This window comes from Chiloscyllium plagiosum, chromosome 29, assembly GCF_004010195.1.
Source record: "Chiloscyllium plagiosum isolate BGI_BamShark_2017 chromosome 29, ASM401019v2, whole genome shotgun sequence".
NCBI lineage: Eukaryota > Metazoa > Chordata > Chondrichthyes > Orectolobiformes > Hemiscylliidae > Chiloscyllium > Chiloscyllium plagiosum.
In genome coordinates this window covers 12,685,414-12,705,785 of record NC_057738.1, presented here as the reverse complement: position 1 = coordinate 12,705,785, position 20,372 = coordinate 12,685,414, and the positions used below count along the sequence as shown (strand labels likewise).

General features: G+C 40.8%; 1 protein-coding gene across 1 annotated transcript in view; it reads right to left on the bottom strand.

Annotated features, from left to right (window-relative positions):
- The window catches only part of cdkal1 (CDK5 regulatory subunit associated protein 1-like 1), a 596,132-nt gene that overhangs the window by 6,846 nt on the left and 568,914 nt on the right, over positions 1–20,372 (bottom strand). The window contains exons 17-18 of the mRNA XM_043718943.1: positions 16,390–16,473; positions 10,515–10,679 (exon numbers count right to left, since the gene is read on the bottom strand). Of these exons, the coding sequence (XP_043574878.1) occupies positions 10,515–10,679; positions 16,390–16,473 (249 nt within the window). The remainder of the gene's footprint in view (positions 1–10,514; positions 10,680–16,389; positions 16,474–20,372) is intronic.

Below are 20,372 nucleotides of genomic sequence, written 5' to 3'. Positions count from 1 at the left end.
CAGCAACACATTTTCAGCTCTGATCTCCAGCATCTGCAGTCCTCACTTTCTCCTAGAAGATTTGCTTCAGGTCTCAACTTACTTTGCTCCATGAATTAATACAGATGATCTTGTTGCATTGCGGTGTTTACACAGGAGAGATTAGGAACATCATGTGTGTGACAGAAAATTCTGTATGCACACCATATTAATGCTTCAAGATGCTGTGCAACCCTATTAAATTTCTCCCAGCTAGGTTCTCCTGGACAATACTGGAAATGACTGGCAAATAGTCTTGTTATCGAACTACAATAACGTGCCTTTTTAGAGGATGTGGATGTTTCCTTGAGGAAATTGTCTCAAATTCAACTAAAATTATTTTCTAAAGCACTAAGCTAACTGAAAAGAAACCATAATGGGCTGATTAAAATGAACAGATATGATTATCTGTTAATAAGTAAATAGATTAAACATCGCATCACTTATATCTTCAACTGCCACAAGTGCCCGTGGCATGGTCAATGATCATATGCGGCAATTGTTTTCCCTTATGTAAGTTGCAAAATCAAAACTACGAGTGATTCAAAGAGGCAAATAAAGTAAATATATTTAAGAGATGCATAGTTGAAAAAAAAAGGATATTTTGATATGTTGGAAGAAGCATGGATATTGGCACAGACTTGTTGGGCCAAATTACGTGTTTCGGTACTGTACCATTTTATGGAATTCCATGTAAATTCTGCACATGGAATACAGATTACTTAGAATTTACATATCCACTTTAGAGTTCCAAACCCTACATAATGTAATCAGATACTTGGAAAATATTAAAGGATTACAGAACCAGGACTACAAAATTCAGATTTAAGGAAGAGAAAGATGGGAAAAATATACTGATCCATAAAACAATTTTGATATGGCTGGTTAGGACAATGGAATCAAAAGCAGGACATCTGCTTATCTTGTCATACTGAGTAACAGACTGGGAAAATTGTAATAAAAACATTCTCTGCCTCACATGGAACATGTCTGTATTTCTGCTGCAGGAGTCCAAATGAGACAGGTGCACTCACTCAGAAAGTTGCTGGTCTCATTTTTGAAATAGTCAAGTCGAGGTATTTCCTTTTCAAACAGAAGTTTTTTTAATGTTGAAAATCTCACACATCTACGGAGCAAGAATCCAGCAAAATAAATTAGTTCAAAGTTCATGGGGAAGCAAGGGTTTAATGGTATTATCGCTACACGATTAATCAATCACCCAGCTAATGTTCTGGGGAGGCAGCATCCGAGGAGCAGGAAAATCAACATTTCGGGCAAAAGCCCTTCATCAGGAATAGAGGCAGGGAGCCTGCAGAGTGGAGATGAAGGGCTTTTGCCCGAAATGTCGATTTTGCTGCTCCTCGGATGCTGCCTGACCTGCTGTGCTTTTCCAGCACCACTCTAATCTAGACTCTGGTTTCCAGCATCTGCAATCCTTGTTTTTACCTAATGGTCTGGGGATCTGGCTTCAAATCCTGCAATGGCAGATGGTGGAACTTGAATTCAGTAAAAGAATCTGGAATTAAAGGCCAAATGATGTCCTTTAGGAAAGGAAATCTGTTATCCTCACCTAGTCTGGCATACATGTGACCTCAAGCCCCAGTGAAGTGGTTGACTCTAACTGACCTCTGGGCAATAAGGTATAGCCTAGCCAGAGATGACCACATCTCCTGTGTGAATATGTCTGGTGGATTAGTGGAAAGATGCTAAGATACTTACTGTATTACTTAGCTTTTGCCATTAATGGAATTCAGTGAAACATCAACTGCAACCAATGACTCAAATCAAATATTCCACCAATACAGTACAGAAGCAACTTGCATGTTTTCTCTTAAAACAGATTGGCACAGTGAGTAAATGCATTGTGTGGCATGTCAGTACTGAGCTAAGTATTCATCTGTATGAACAGAAAGTAGGAAAGTGGGGTTGAGAAACTGAATGGCCTAATTCTGCTTCTACATCTTATTGCCTTAAAGGACAGCAATTGGAATGCAAGAATCTGTTGATCTCAATGTTCTTGGGTTAGGAAAGGAAAGGCCAGCCAAAATGCCAGTCTCTGATCATAAGTAGGACATATTATAAGTGTCAGTGTGTGAGAACAACCTTTGAGAACAGGATTGCACTTGGCTGCAAGGCCCTCCAAAGTTGAATACCTTAAGAACACTCTTTTAGATGTGAACAGTAAATATTTTACTGAGGTACATGGAGCATTATGAAACTGAACTTGAGCAAATGGAAAGTTGTGGGGACATTCAAAACTTGATTTTTTTTCTACTTTTCAATTTCTACTTGATACAATGATCAAATGCAGCCAGCAAATCAAAACAGAATCTTTGGCTGATGGACTTATATGGTTGCATTTAACTACATCCATGGAACATACTTACATGGAATGAATGTGCCTTGTAAAACCGTGATAGCCTTTTATTGAGTGTGAATATTCCCATCATAAAAAGGTTTGCATTGTAAGAGGCTGGAGTGTGCAGCTTACCAATTTTCAGTAATAGATAACAAGAATTATCAATTGTGATGCTGGATGTTCAATTAGTTGCTAATAAAATATCAGGGTGTGTGTGTGCAAGTATATGGTGTGTGAGTAATTGTATGTACATGCAATGTTATGATTAATCAGTCCAATTGACAGAAACTACTTTAGGTATCCATCAAAAGATCAGGCTAGGCCATATGGTGTGCTTTTGGGCCTCACTCACTGCTGTGAAAACCATTTGGGATCTTATCATCCTAGCTACTTCACCCAATCCCTTTCCTGCCATACCAAACCTTGTGAAATCATTTCCTCCTCTCAGCTGCATCCCTTTTATTTTCAAAACTACGATCATTCACACTTGCCAAAACATCTTGTACTCAAATTCTTTTGCCATTAGAAACTATTAGCCATCTCCAGCCTTCCTTGAACGATGTTATTACTTCACAAGAAAGTGCCCACCTTTTCCACAACTCAATGTCTATATTACTGCAGTTACCTTTTCCCTTTGCACAGGACTAAAATGACTTAACCAAAATTAATCGTGACTGGAGTATTTTATTACTTTTTAACATTTATGTTAGTACATCCATTGATAATGTTGAACCTTGACAAAGTTTCCTCAGATACTGAAGTAGACAAGGCCCACATGCAGCAAGACCTCAACAATATCCAGACTTGGGAGTCTGGATTAGAGTGGTGCTGGAAAAGCACAGCCGGTCAAGCAGCATCTGAGGAGCAGGAAAAGCGATGTTCCGGGCAAAAGCCCTTAATCAGGAACTGAAGGCAGGGAGGTTCCAGGGTGGAGAGATAAGTGGGAGGGGCGTGGGGTGAGGAGAAGGTAGCAAAGAGTACAATGGATGGATGGGGGTGGGGATGAAGGTGATAGGTCAGAGTGGAGGGTGGAACGGATAAGTGGGAAGGAAGATTGGCAGGTGGGACCAGGCATTAGGATGGTGCTGAGCTGGAAGGTTGGAACTGGGGTAAGGTGGGGGGAGGGGAAATTAGGAAACTGGTGAAGTCCACATTGATGCCCTGGGGTTGAAGTGTTCTGAGGCGGAAGATGAGGCGTCCTTCCTCCAGGCGTCGGGTGGTGATGGAGGAGGCCGAGGACCTCCATGTCCTCGGCAGAGTAGGAGGGGGAGTTGAAATGTTGGACCACGGGGCGGTGGGGTTGATTGGTGTGGGTGTCCCAGAGATGTTCCCTAAAGCGCTCTTCGAGAAGGCGTCCAGTCTCCCCAATTTGGAGGAGACCGCATCGGGAGCAACGGATACAATAAATGCCATTGATGGAAGAGCAGGTGAAACTTTGATGGATGTGGAAGGCTCCTTTGGGGCCTTGGATGGAGGTGAGGGGGAGGTATGGGCACAGGTTTTGCAATTTCGGCGGTGACAGGGGAAGGTGTCAGGAGGGGTGGGTAGGTTGTTGGGGGGCATGGACCTGACCAGTCACGGAGGGAACAGTCTTTGCGGGAAGTAAAAAAGAGATGGGAAGGGAAATATATCCCTAGTGGTGGGGTCCGTTTGGAGGTGGTGGGAATGTCGGCGGAGGCCTAGTCAGTGATAAGTAATATAGGCACCACACAAATGCCAGACAATGGTCATCTCAAACAAGAACCTAATCATCTCCCCTTAACTTTAAATGGCAATACCATAGCTGAAACCCCTACTATCAACATTCTGGAGGTTATAGTGACCAGAAACTAAACTGAACCAGCCATTGAATACTGCAGTTACAAGAGCAGGTCTGTGCTTTGGAACTCTGAGGCGAGTAACCCATCCTGTCTCCCCAATGTCCACCTTCTGCAAAATACTGTCAGAAATGATGAAACACTCTCCATTTGCCTGGATAGACCATAAGACATAGGAGCAGAATTAGGCCATTCAACCCATCATGTCTGCTCCACCATTCAATCATGGCTGATACGTTACTAAACCCCATTGTCTTGCCTTCTCCCCATAACCTTTAATCCCCGTACTAATCAAGAACGTAGCTACCTCTGTCTTAAATGCTCTGAATGACTTGGCCTCCATGCTATTCATCATCATGACTTGGAAATATATCGCCATTCCTTCACTGTCATTGGGTCAAAATCCTGGAATTCCCTCCTGATTGGCATTGTGGATCAACCCACGAAGATGGACTGCAGCAGTTCAAGAAGGTAGCTCACCACGACCTTCTCAGGGACAATAAATACTGGCCAGGCAGAAACACCCACATTCCACATATGAGTTTTTAAAAATTCTTTCCTTTATTTCCACTCGTCTCACATATACCTAAAAAGTATTCTATATTACTAGCTAGCTTATCCTCATACTCATCTTGTCTCCCATCTTGTGGCTGGCTTAGTTGACCTCTGCTAGTTTTTAAAAGGCTTCCCAATTTTCTGGCTTCCCACTGATCTTCACAACATTGTATGCTTTTTCTTTTGTTTATATTCTGTCCCTGACATCCCTTGTCAGCCACAGTTGCTTCATCCTCCCCCTAGTATGTTTCTTCTTCCAGGGGATGAATCTTTGCTGTGCCTCCTGAAATACTCCCAGAAACTCTTGCCACTATTGTTCTATTGTCTTCCCTGCTAGGCTCCTCTTCCAATCAACTCTGGCCAGATACTTCCTCATGTTTTTCTAATTACCTTCACTCAACTGTAATACTGTTACATCTGATTCCTGTTCTCCCTTTCAAACTACAGGGTGCAATCTAACACATTATGATTGCTGCCTTCTAAGGGTTGCTTCAATTTAAGCTCCATAATCATGTATGCTTCATTACACATCATCAAATCCAGAATTGGCTGCTTCCTACTGAGTGCTACCATAAGCTGCTCCAAAAGACCGTTTCCATGAATTCATTTTCTTAGGATCTGCTATTAACCAGCTTTTCCCAGTCCACCTACATATTATTGTACCCCATGATTATTGTAATGCTGTTTTTCTTACATGCCTTTTCTACTTTTTGGTTTATTTACTTCCCCAGATTCTGGCTTCTGCTAGGAAGCCTATCCAAACTCCCATTAGGTTCTTTTTTCCATTGTGGTACCTCAACTCTACAGACACAGATTCAATGCCTTCCGACTCTATAACACTTCTTGCTATCAATTTAACTTCATTTTATTAACAAGACCATCCTACATCCTCTGCCATGTGCCTGTATTTTCTATAGGACATCTTTGAATATTTAGTGCAACTCCAACAACATTAAGACACTCAACACTGTTGAAGGTTAAGCAGCCTATTATTTTGCACTCCATCTCATCTTTAATATTCACTCCTTTCACCATTGACAGCACTGCCTTCACCACAAAGTGTAGCAGTGTGTACCATCTAGAAGCTGCACTGCAGCAATTTAGTAAAGCTCCTTTGAGACTGTGTTCTACTTAGTAAAGCTCCTTTGAGACTGTGTTCTAAACCTGTGATGTCTACCACATAGTAAAACAAGCACAGTAAATGCATGGAAACACAAATACCTGCAAGCTCCCCTCCAATCTACACACCATACTGAACAATCTCACGGTTTCACCATTGTTGGGTGGTCAAAATCCTGGAACTCCTTTCCACAGTATTGCAAGGACTGCAGAGGTTCAGGAAGATAGTTCACCACTACTTTCTCAAAGCAGTAAAGGATCGTCAATAAACGTTGGTCTGGCCAGCGATGCCCACATTTGATAAACAAATTTTAAAAAACAGACCACTGTCCTCCAATGCTTCTCTCCCACTGTCCAGCTCAAAGCAACTGTCCTCATTCTCTTCAACTCATTCTTGTCCAATGGTAGGAGGAGCATTTTCAGAAATGATGCTCTTCCCATCTTGCATTGTTACCTCAGGAATGTCCCAAGTATCTAACCTTGTCTCCTACCTATTCATCATGTACATAATAGCTTTAGCTAACATCATCTAAAGACATTAGCTTCAATGCCCTCTCCCAATCAGGATGAGTGACTTGGGGAAAGGGATTGAGTCATACAGTATGGAAAGAGATCCTTCAGTCCAACTCATCCATGCCAATCAAGTTTCCCAAACTAAACTAGTCTGACTTGCCTGCATTTGGCCAATATCCCTCTAAACCTTGCCTATTCATGTACCTGCCCAAGTGTCTTTAAATGTTGTAACTGTACCTACTTCTACAACTTCCTCTGGAGTTCATTTCATATACGAATCACCTTGTGTGTGAAGAAGTTGCTCCATCCATCTCCCTTCAATGTTTCTCCTCTTCCCTTAAACAGATGACCCCTAGTTTTAAACTCACCCATCCTACAGGAAAGACCTTTGCTATTCACCTTACCTATGCCGCTCATGATTTTATAAACCTCTATAACATCACCCTTCAATCTCTTACTCTCCAGTGAAAAAAGTCTCACCCTATCCAACCTGTCCTTATAACTCAAACCCTACTGGCCACATTCTGGTAAATCTTTTCTGAACTCTCTCCAATTTAATAATACCCTTCTTATAGCAGGATAACTAGAACTGTACAGAGTACTCCAAAAGCAGCCTCACCAATGTACTGTACAACCTCAACATTACATCCCAACTTCTATAATCAATGGTCTGGGCAATGAGGCAAGTCTGCTAAATGCCTTCTTAACCATCCTGTGTACCAGCAGTGCAACTTTCAAAGAACTATATACCTAAACCTTAGGTCTCTCTGTTCGACAACAATCATCACTGTATAATATGACCTCATCCAGTCCATATAAATTTTACTAACCCAGCTAAGGCCATTGACAAGGTTTCAGCTAACAGGTTATTTAGTGATAAAAAAATCTCAGCTCAATTATTGGCATAATGATTTAAAAGTAACTATGACGAGGCGAGATGCATGCTGCTTTCCACTTGGGATTCAAATTTGAGATAGAATGTGCCAACTTCGGATAAATACTGAAGACAGGCTCCTTCTGGTACTCCATATGGGTTTGCATAAGTAGGATAAATAGCCACAGGTTCTTCAGAAACCCTTTGAAACCATATGTCCTCATCTCAATCTTGAAGTCAATCTTTCACTTTTCCAGATCACTGCCTTAAACTCTACCTCCTCTTGTCTTGATTATAGCCATATTCTGTCTTCCTTACTCATAACCCTGATTCCACTAGCGAAAGCCTAGATCTTCTAGCTCTTCTGATGCTAGCCTGGAGCTACTGAGTTATCATTAATTAAAAGTCTTTTTAATTAAAACTTTTTCTTTGTTTGTTCTCTCTCTCTCTCTCTAACATCCATTTGTATACCCCAATTTTTATTTTGTTTCCTGCCCAAAATTTAATTTATACTTGCTGTTTTTCGTAGTTTGGTTTGCAGTCTGCATGGCTCAATGAGCATATTTCAGTCTGATTGGCTGAAGATTGTCAATGCTGTTTGAATTGCTTACAGACTGCACAGATTCTCTGTAGAGGTGGCTGTAGAGAAACTAATGATGAATTAGCAGGAACTTCCACTGATAAGCTGGTACAAGATCTCTGGAGAAATTTGTTTGAGAGCAAAAATCTGAGTCATTAGACCAAACTTAATCTATTCATTTTACCTTAGTCAGGTATAGTATGTATTACAAAATCGTGAAATAGTTATACTTGGTAATAGTACTAAATGATGAAGGGAAATGCAACATATTAGACATCTAAAACATAGTTTACAGACTTAATGTCACAACAAGTCATTATACTAACTGGCCTACAGTCAACAGTAGTGTGCTTTCATCAATAAACAAAACTGTCAAATCCAAATACTTGTTGTATCATATCATTGATGACATTCTGCTTGCAAACCCTTTTCAAAGAATGGATATAAAGTCAATGACATGCTCATAAATGTACACAATGCTATCCAATATATTCTTGTTTTTGTTTTGATCCATTTCTATCTTTGAGATCTTCAATTGTACGAGCTGGTGTGTCAATGTGTGGACCCTACTATCCATGTAGGAATTCACAGATATTTTCCAAAGGCATTGGTGTCTTGCTATAATTAGATAAAACGTTCTTGTGCAGTATAGAATACAGTGTCTGAAAACAGGCAATAAAAGAGAATCACACACAAATAGACATCTGTCATTCGGTGAGATACATAATGTTGAGGTAAATGTTGTGGGTGGCACGGAGGCACAGTGGTTAGCACTGCTGCCTCACAGTGCCAGAGACCCGGGTTCAATTCCTGCCTCAGGTGACTGACTGTGTGGAGTTTGCACATTCTCCCCGTGTCTGTGTGGGTTTCCTCCGGGTGCTCCGGTTTCCTTCCACAGTCCAAAAATGTGCAGGTCAGACGAATTGGCCATGCTAAATTGCATGTAGTGTTAGGTGCAGGGGCAAATGTAGGGGAATGGGTCTGGGTGGGTTGTGCTTCGGCAGGTTGGTGTGGATTCGTTGGGCCGAAGGGCCTGTTTCCACACTGTAATTAATCTAATCTAAACTTCTCAGGAAATTGCACTTTTCATTTGAAATCCAATAACCGAAGTGGAGGAATCTACTCAGACTAATGTGCTAGGAATTGAACCCGGGTCTCTGGCGCTGTGAGGCAGAAGTGCTAACCACTGTGCCACCAACAACATTTAATATATATATATGAACGCCTATCACAGAATGAGAGATGTCTATTTGTGTGTGATTCTCTTTTATTGCCTGTTTGATTCCTTGGGGGCAAGCCGTGATGCAGGCTCCTGCCTGATGGCATAAAAACCACTCTTGCCTACCACTTCCTTTTTAACTTTTGAATAAATTATATCAGTTAGGAATACCTCTCTGCTTTCCATGATAACTGGCATTCATCTAATTCTAACATAGAAATAGGGAGAAGTCATTCAGCACCCCAAGCCTGTTCTATCATCTACTTAGATCATGGTTACTGCATATTTTAACTCTTATCTTTCTTTCTTGGTTGTGTAACCTTAAAAAGCTACCCCTGCAAAAAAAAACTATTAATTGCATCTCCAAAATTTTTAAATTTCAGCTAACCTCAACTGTCATTTGAATTCCAGATTTTGTAGCATTCAGCAGAAGACTAATATAACTAAGATGCCATTCCTTGTGACTTCAACAGGAAAGATGCAGATTTTGGGAAGTTGCTTCTTCACTTTCTGAATAAATGTAAATATTTTTTATTCATTCACAGGATGAGGGCATCGCTGACCAGGCCAGCATTTATTACCCTTTCCTAATTGGCTGGATGGCAGTTAAAAATCAACCATATTGTTGTGGATCTGGAGTAATATGTAGGTCAGATCAGGTAAGAATGGCAGATTTTTTTTGTCATAAAGGACATCAATGGACTCTTCATTCCATATTTTTATTGAATTCAAATTCCACCATCTGCTATAGTGGGATTCAAAGCCAGATCCCCATAACATTACCTGGATCTCTGGATTAGCTCTAATACCAATAGGATATCGCCTCCCCTCAAATGGCATTTTCTCAACTCTGCTTACTAAATTTTCCATTTTCAACTCTAAAGGCTATGATACTTTTCCATGTTTCAGGTTTCTATTTAATCAGCACACTTGTACCTCTGGAAGTCTCATCATATGGAAAAAATGTTACAGTTTTGAAGGTAATAGTTTCTGATCTGCTGAATGGGAAGAATTAGCAACTTGTAATCATCTCAGTTTATAGAAGATGCTAATCAAGTTATCAGGTTAGAAATGAGCAAAGTTACAATCATTAAATAAATGCAAAACTTACTTTTATTTTTTTTAAAAAATCTCATTCCTAATAATTGCTGTATACAGCTCTTCCTTTTTTATTTTCTGGTGCAGGTCTGTTAGGGAAATGTTGCTGTTCTAAATTACTCAAGCAAATACTTTCCCATGCATAATCCATGCTGCATGTTATTTTTGCAGCGTAGTAACTCAAAAGCATTTGCACATTCAGATGAGATCAAATTACGCTCATAAATCAGATACACATCATAATTTCACACTCAATTAAGTTTTGTAGCTTTAATCAACAAAAAGTTCTGCATTCTACCCACCTGCACCAAGACATGTGTGGAGACAATGCCATGTTAAATGAAGAAAGAACCACCACTTACCTCCATCATCCCTGATACTGCACCCCTTAGTAATGGTTTCACAATTGAAGGAGTGTAGATCTTTCCATTTTGTGCTGGTTTTCCCTTCATAAAATGTTTGCCTGCTTCATAAATATCTACCTCGATCATTTTCCCCAGTAGTTCAGGTTGCTTCGGCACCAAAACCTTTGCAGAATTGGAGGGTGAGAAAAAACATTACTGTTTAAACAGCAAAAATAAGTGAGCAAGGTGTAGGTCTTTTTAGCAAAATTGATGGCTTCAAGCCCAAATGGAAAAAATATGTTGGCATATTGTAGTAAATTACACCTCTCTTGCTCAATGTACTTGAGATCATTTTCCTTTCACCAATATCCTTCCTGCATCTTTTAAGCTTAATATGGGTGGCACGGTGGCACAGTGGTTAGCACTGCTGCTTCACAGCGCCAGAGACCCGGGTTCAATTCCCACCTCAGGCGAATGACTGTGTGGAGTTTGCACATTCTCCCTGTGTCTGCGTGGGTTTCCTCTGGGTGTTCCGGTTTCCTCCCACAATCCAAAAATGGTGAATTGGCCATGCTAAATTGCCTGCAGTGTTAGGTGCAGGGGTAAACATAGGGGAATGGGTCTGGGTGGGTGCACTTCGGTGGGTCGGTGTGGACTTGTTGGGCTGAAGGGCCTGTTTCCACACTGTAAGTAATCTAATCTAATCTCGTAAACTGCTCATTAGTTCATCAAATAAAAACAGGGACTTTTAGCTATCTATATTATCTCCCATAATTGCCACTTTCCTTCAACTTTGGACAGGGTGAAGAGGTTCATTACCAAACCATAATAATAGCATAGGTTTACTGTACTAAAACATACGAGCATGCAAAAACAACAGGCAGGAAAAGATCTATTCCTGGATTAGTGGTGCTGGAAGAGCACAGCAGTTCAGGCAGCATCCAACGAGCAGCGAAATCGATGTTTCGGGCAAAAGCCCTTCATCAGGAATAAAGGCAGAGAGCCTGAAGCATGGAGAGACAAGCTAGAGGAGGGGGGGGGTGGGGAGAAAGTAGTATGGAGTACAATAAGTGAGTGGGGGAGGGGATGAAGGTGATAGGTCAGGGAGGAGAGGGTGGAGTGGATAGGTGGAAAAGGAGATAGGCAGGTAGGACAAGTCTCCCAAACAAGTGGGGACAGTGCTGAGCTGGAAGTTTGGAACTAGGGTGAGGTGGGGGAAGGGGAAATGAGGAAACAGTTGAAGTCCACATTGATGCCCTGGGGTTGAAGTGTTTCGAGGCGGAAGATGAGGCGTTCTACCTCCAGGCGTCTGGTGGTGACGGAGCAGCGGTGAAGGAGGCCCAGGACTCCATGTCCTCAGCAGAGTGGGAGGGGGAGTTGAAACATTGGGCCACGGGGCAGTGTGGTTGATTGGTGCGGGTGTCCCAGAGATGTTCCCTAAAGCGCTCTGCTCGGAGGTGCCCAGTCTCCCCAATGTAGAGGAGACTGCATCGGGAGCAACGGATACAATAAATGATATTAGTGGATGTGCAGGTAAAACTTTGATGGATGTGGAAGGCTCCTTTAGGGCCTTGGATAGAGGTGAGGGAGGAGGTGTGGGCGCAGGTTTTACAGTCCCTGCGGTGGCAGGGGAAGGTGCCAGGATGGGACGGTGGGTCGTAGGGGGGCGTGGACCTGACCAGGTAGTCAGGGAGGGAACGGTCTTTGCGGAAGGCGGAAAGGGGTGGGGAGGGAAATATATCCCTGGTGGTGGGGTCTTTTTGGAGGTGGCAGAAATGTGGGCAGATGATTTGGTTTCTGCAAAGGTTGGTGGGGTGGAAGGTGAGCACCAGGGGCATTCTGTCCTTGTTACGGTTGGAGGGGTGGGGTCTGAGGGCGGAGGTGCGGGATGTGGACAAGATGCGTTGGAGGGCATCTTTAACCACATGGGAAGGGAAATTACAGTCTCTAAAGAAGGAGGCCATCTGGTGTGTTCTGTGGTGGAACTGGTCCTCCTGGGAGCAGATACGGCGGAGGCGGAGGAATTGGGAATACGGGATGGCATTTTTGCGAGAGGTAGGGTGGGAAGAGGTGTAATCCAGGTAGCTGTGGGAGTCAGTGGGTTTGTAAAAAATGTCAGTGTCAAGTCGGTCGTCATTAATGGAGATGGAGAGGTCCAGGAAGGGGAGGGAGGTGTCAGAGATGGTCCAGGTAAATTTAAGGTCAGGGTGGAATGTGTTGGTGAAGTTGATGAATTGCTCAACCTCCTCGCGGGAGCATGAGGTGGCGCCAATGCAGTCATCAATGTAGCGAAGGAAGAGGTGGGGAGTGGTCTATTAAGAGTATATTATACGTAAAGTTTAGAGCATAATGGCTAAATACTAACCTCCCTATACCCATCCAACTCTGTCCCTCCAAACAAGTCATATAATCTCCTGAGAGGCTGGGGGAAATCCAAGCATTAATAGGCATGAAAGCATCTGGAAAATATTGCGAATCCCTCAAAAGATCAAAACGATTCCAGGAGACTTCAAGTTCAAGAATCTCTGAAAAGAACTTTCACTTCTAGAGGAACCCTGCAGTAAGCTCATTAACATCAGAACAAAGCAGTCCTGATGAGAATATTGGATCTCCCTTCCTAACAGTACTAGCAATATTTCAAGATGGTGGCTCACCATCCAATCCTCAAGATCAATTAAGAATGGGCAATCATGCTCAGCTAGTCAGCAGCACTCATATTCTGAGAAAGGTTAGAAAAGTTGGCAGCATGAACAAAATCAAAAATACAGCTAGAGCAGCCTATGCATCAAACAGCAGTTCATTGAAATCTATGTAGATCTTCTGCATGCAAATAATGGTGGTGCCAATAAAATTTATTTGGATATTAAAACATTAATCTGAATGATATACTTATTCTCCTCTCTGCAAAGATTGTGAAAAACTCATATTTACGTTACTCAGTTTGTTAATCTGAATCAGCCATTCAGAGTCATAGAGTCATCAAAATGTACAGAATGTAAACAGACCCTTCGGTCCAACCCGTCCATGCTGACCAGATATCCCAACCCAAACTAGTCCCACCTGCCAGCAACCGGCCCATCTCCCTCCAAATCCTTCCTATTCATGTACTAATCCAAATGCCTCTTAAATGTTGCAATTGTACCAGCCTCCACCACTTCCTCTGGCAGCTCATTCCATACACGTACCACCTGTGTGTGAAAACGTTGCCCCATAGGTCTCTTTTATATCTCTCCCCTCTCTCCCTAAACCTATGCCCTCTAGTTCTGGACTCCCCAACCCCAGGGAAAAGACTTTGCCTATTTACCCATCCATGCCCCTCATAATTTTGTAAACCTCTATAAGGTCACCCCTCAGCCTCTGACACTCCAGGGAAAACAGCCCCAGCCTGTTCAGCCTCTCTCTATAGCTCAAATCCTCCAACCCTGGCAACATCCTTGTAAATCGTTTTTGAACCCTTTCAGGTTTCACATCATCTTTCCGATAGTAAGGAGACCAGAATTGCACGCAATATTCCAACAGTGGCCTAATCAATGTCCTGTACAGCCTGTTGGGGAGATTTCACTGGGGTGTTTAATGTAGGGCTAGGGAGGGTGAAACTAGTTCTGCAACAGACACTTCTAGCCCTGAAATGGTTAACAACAGCCAAGCGAGCTGCTGCTGGACTGCATGACTACCTAGCTGGAGCTTGTAAGGGATATGCATAGTGTTAATTAAATCTTGGAGCCCGTAAATACCAGCCAGTATCAATTGCCCCATCGAAACTCGGGATTACCAGCCAGTATCAATTGCCCCATCGAAACTCGGGATTAATAAAGAAACCGATCAGAATCTATAACTGTTAGACAAGTGTGAATTGCTCTATCGGAACCTGTAACTGTTGAGTCTAAACTGTTAAGTCGAAAGTTGATAAGTGTAATTGTCAATTTAGTTAAACTGAAACTATTGAAAATGGCTAGCCTGTCTGACACATAGTAATTCCTTGAAACAATGAACTATTGAATACGGGATCGGAACCGCTCCCGGGAATGGCTGAGCCATTGTCAGGCACAGCAGGAGCTGGACAGGCACTTCGATGCGGCCAATAGGAGGACGGATCCCCAGCGCGCGCAGATGAATGGACCAATGGGGAAGGCGAACTGACCGGGGACTCCACGCAGCGCGAAGTATAATTGTGTCAAGTTGAACGAGAAGACAGAACGCCTTCTCCAACGAATGCATGCTTGTAGATTCGTTGTACCAGTTAAGATTCTGTGAATAAACTGCTGTCTGCGTCTAACCATAGTTGCCAGTGTGAGTCTCTCCTTCCGAAAGAACACGCAAAGACGGGACCCCGCGGGTCCGTCTTAACAAGCTGCAACATGACCTCCCAAATCCTGTACTCAATACTCTGATCAATAAAGGAAAGCATACCAAACGCCTTCTTAACTATCATATTAACTTCAAATTAGATTTATTTTCTCTGGGATACGCCACATTTCTGATCACATGTGGCCTTGAACAAGATGTTACTTGCAGAGAAACAGGACTATACTTTTTCAGTGAAGATACTATCAGTACCCATGGAATCATTATTAGAATCACTAACAGACTAGACTAGAATAAAGAAAATCAGAAGACATTAGATACACATAATATTTTAACATTTTTATAGCTAAATGATATGTTGCCTGCAACAGTCTAAGATTAAATGGCTGTTAGCATCATGAAAATGTACCTTTTATATACGTTAATGCAAATTGAACCAAAATAAACCATACCACATGAGTTTTGCAATATGAAAATAATTTTTCCAATCTTTCATTGCACCCAAACATATCTTCATCAGGGTGAAGACTCGTTAATCTGCTTCTTCCACATACTGTCAATTAAAGTTTACCACAACTTAGGTTTTCACTTCATCACTGTGAAAATCCAAATTTCTTCAATGATTGTTTGCAGATTGTAAGGATTGTGTGAATTTATATATTAAGGGAATTTCCTTAATATCACTTAAATACAATACAATTACATGAATTAAAAAAAGGGAAATTTAAAGAGAGTTTGAGTTCAAAACTTAGGAATCAATTTTCCCTTTTGGATTTCTGTACTAGGAATGGGAGTAGAGGCTCTTATGAACAAGATTGTATCCTTGATGTGAACTGCACATTATGAACACAAGTAGAAAAGGGATTTGTGCAGCTTTGTTCGTGCCATCACTGCATAGCATCAGCTATGGTTTTGTGGGTAAATTACCACCAGAAGAACAGATGCAGATGCATGCTTGACTGTAAACTTTAAGTTCAGATATTTATTTTGTCTCGGGTTTGTTTTCCTGAAAAAAACTTCCTTTTTCGTACTGATATCCAGACCTAGCCTGTTGACACTTTAATAATGAACATTAGATCATTTGAAGCAGTGGCCATGACTTGAAAGGACAAAAAACAACTTTCAAGTGAACTAAGTCCTGAAGAAGGGCTTATGCCCGAAACGTCGATTCTCCTGTTCCCTGGATGCTGCCTGACCTGCTGCGCTTTTCCAGCAACACATTTCCAGCTAAGGTTTGAAGACTCTAATGTCATTTTAAATCTGCTACGAACTGCGAACCCTAATGCTTAAGTATGCTTTTTATGAAACAATGTCACATTCTTACCCATTTGTTAAATCGAAGGGTACTTTACAGTTGTAATTTGAGTAAAAACCCAATCAATTCTGTATTTGTAATCACAGCATATATATTTAGAAGACATTGAGACAAATCCTAAAAGCAAATCATTCGTATAGGCATGAGTACTGTTGATTGATTTTATTGTTTTCCTTTTATTCGATCTCATCCATGGAGAGAAAGGCAATATCTTGCAATGCCAGTTTAATGTGAATACTTTAATTTACTGTAATAAAATTGCAAAAAACTTACTTGCTCATAAAATTTGTTATGTGCAACATAGTATTGGCCATCAAATGATTCTTCTGTTATCAGAACATGCTGCTTTTCACCAATCTGAAAAATCAATTAAACACTTTTTAACAAGTTAAAAAAAAGAACAGAATTGTAAGAGTGATTCTAAACATTTTGAAACCTGAACCATTCATTATGTGAACTGACTTTAACAGAGTGAACGCAATCCTTTTCCAAGTTATCTTCCAAAGCAAGCAGGAAGCTTGAAGACAATATCAAAATGCATAATGTGTTTAGACAATTTAAATTCACATTTCTAAGGCATTCTTATGTAGAAAATTCTCCAATTCTGCTGGAAGTCCATATCTGAACTGAGGATATCGTGAAGATTATAGCATAGTGGTCTGAGTGTAACTGAAACTGAGCTTCAATGAATAAGCATCAGTTGGTAGCACTGTCAATACACTTTCCATCACTTTTCTGTTAATTGAGAGTGGATTGGCATAGAGATAATTAATGCCTCTGAATTTTCATGTTTTGTTTTACAGACCAGGTGTACTGGAAAATTTTCTAGTTTGTGAAGCCAATGCCAGTGTTGTAGCTGTACTGCAACTGTTTGATCAGAGGTGCAGCCTGTCTTATATCACAAGTTTTTAGTTGTATAATGTGGAGTTGGGTTGTATTTGCCCTCATTGGGTTTGTTTTTCATAGAAAGGCATATGAAATAGGACACTTGTAGGCTCATTTATCTTACATCTACTCACTAGCTCACCCCTATAATCTAAGGGTGGGTGGATAATGAAAGCAAGAAATGGGAAAAAATAACTAAGGGTTAACTGAGTTCATGAAAAACCTCAACTGGCCCCAATACTATCCTATCCATGCTATAATGTGGTTCATATGGGCAACTCAATGAGAGTGGTAATTCTTTATTGCAAAGGCTTTTATAAGTGAAGGAATTAGTGGATGGGGGAGGGAAGGGGTTACTGAATGCTCTTTGCCCAGCTGCGTACACAAAGTAGATTTCATTCCCTCAATGATATTAGTAAACCAGTTGAGCTTTTACGGATAAACTGGTGGCCTCTTTATCATTATTATTGGTACTAGTTTTTTAATCCAGATTTAAATAAATAACTGAATTTAATTTTCCTGCCTAGCATTTTTGAAATGTAATTCATGTTTTTGAATTATTATTCAGATTTCTAGACTACTAGTCCAGTATCATAGCCTCTATGCTTTGAATAAGTGGGGGTTAACTCTTGAAATATTGTGATTCTGGCCCATTAGGCTTGATGACATTTTAATATTATTAAAAATATTTCTGATAAAAAATTTTCTGATGTTTGTGTTAAAATTCAAGATTTAAAACATTTTTTGGATGCATTTTGAGTAACATCTACGTATGACTCGTCTATCACAAGCTATGCATGCTGGTCAATTCTAATCACATTCCTGTATTATGAGCAAAGGAGGATAACATGACCAACTAAATTTTGATAAATCTGCAGCAATGTGTGACAATCATCAACCCTTCAGTGTGGATATCACAACGCATTAGTAAGGAAGACACTGGGACATTTTTTGTCAGCAGTGATGATAGTTGTCAGATCTAAAATGGAGTGAGGACTGAACAACATCACACAACCAACGGACAATAGATACTGTTAAGAACAATAGGATTCTGAAGTGACTCAAAGCTCTAATCTAAATTGTAGGTGACTGGCTTAAATCATTTGGTGCATTGTGAGCACCTAGGTTGGATTACTGCCTTGTTTATTTTTGATTGTACATAAATAATCTGAACAAAACAATTAGATTACTGCAAACGATGCTATTCTCTATTTAAAACATCTAACACTTTGATTGAGTTGCTACTTTGCTTTTACTTCCATAGAGTTATTAGAATAGTAAAAGCAAAAACTAATTTCATTTGTCTCTTCTTCAAATTATAGAGTCCTAGAAGCCTAAACAACAGCATAGTTACATTTACAAATTAGGAGTATGGAATTACCGTAATTGTACAAAACACCAAAGCATAATCATACAGGTTTACAACAAAGTAATTCCTTATGTGAAATGTTGAATGTTTTCTTTCACCCCTGACCTCTACCCTTTTTGTTCAATTGAGGCTAATTGCTTCCTTAACTTTCAGTTTCCATTTCAGAAAAAAGTCTTTACTTTAAAACATAAATACAAAACCCTGAACTGGGAAATTCTATTACATTATGTAAAAGTTACAAATATTACAGCTATAGTCATACAGCATGGAAACAGACCATTTGGCCCACTCCATGTCAACCATGTTCTCAAAATGAATTAGGCCCATTTGCCTGTGTTTGACCCATATCTGTCCAAACCTTTGCTATTCATGTACTTATCCAAATCTCTTTTAAATGTTGTACCTGTACACACAACCATCACTTCCTTCGGCTGTTCATTCCATGTACAAACCGCTGTCTGCGTAAAAAAAATTGCCCCTCATGTCGTTTTTAAAACTTTCTCCTCTCACCTTAAAAATATGCTCACTAGTTTTGAACTTCCTCACCTTAGGGAAACGACCCTTGTCTTTCATATTATCCATACCCCTCAAGATTTTATAGACCTCTACAAGGTCACCCCATAATCTCCTACACTCAAGAAAGAAGTCTCAGGCTATCCAGCCTATTCTTATAACTCAAACCCTCCATTCCTGGCTATATTCTGGTAATTCTTTTCTGAACCCTCTTTCATATCCCCCCTATAGCAGGGCAACTAGAACCGTACAGAGTACTCCAAAAATGGCCTCACCAACGTCATGTATAACCTCAACATGACATCCCATCTCTTATATTGAAAGGTCAATGGAATGTCTAAAAATGAACCAGTGTGTGGCTTAAATGCAAAATTTTATTTTGTTTTGTCCACTGTATTTCTGCATATTATCTTACCATTTTCTAATGGCCTTTAGTACCAGAAGAACTAGGAATAAAATGCCAGGTAGTCATACAACAAAAAAACAAATCAGACAGCATTTAACATTTTGGATGGTGGATTTAGGCCTGTTTACAATTTTGAGTATGGGGAGGAAGACCTGCCTCTAGAGCTGCCAGCAATTTTATGGGGTTCCTGGTGGCCACTGCTGGGTACAAGAGCCAGCAGCTGGAATTAAACTAAGGCTTGGGGATTTTGGCCAGGACAGGAGATATCAGAAGAGCATCAGGTAAAGGAAGGGAGAGGGAATGGGAAGCAAAGGCTGAATGGGATGGAGTATGGTTGGTGGAGGCATGATCTCTCAATGGGGCTGGTAAAGGACATACCCCTCCATTTTTGGCTTCAGGTGTGAGCAGTTAAAGTTCAACTTTCCAGGCATTCCCTGTGTATCCTGCCATGAAGGATTGTGGCAGTGCAGCAAGTTGCCCTTGAGTGGCCATCAATTAGCCAACCAAGGACCTCAATTCAGTCAAGGGTAAGGAGAAAGTGAGGACTGCAGATGCTGAGGATCAGAGTCAAAAAATGTGGTGCTGGAAAAGCATTGCTAGGCAGGCAACATTTGAGGAGCAGGAGAGTCAATATTTTGAATATTAGATCTTCATCAAGAATGGTGGACTTTAGTTAGGTCACCTTATAATGCAGGTGGCAATAAAATCTCATGCTGTCGATTTGCCTGTCTTGCTTGATATCACTCACAAAACAATTTCAGTCCTCATCACTCTTTGTGATCCTTTAGTCCTTGTAAAATCAAAATATTCTTTACATGGTAGGCTTATGGTTATGGGAGTGGAAGCTATTTGATATGCGTCTAAATCTTATGAACAAGGCAGATTCTCCCACTCTGCTTTCACAAACCGTAATGTTACAATTTTAAATTCAAACTTATGGATTTCTGAGCCCTCAAGTAAATTACGGTCTCCACATCTTCAACTACAGAAGCAAAATATTTTTACAAAATTTCACTGCGAAACTCAGTGATAGATGGTTAGCTCTGTTGCTAAATGGATAGTGTCTGATTCAGAATAATGCCA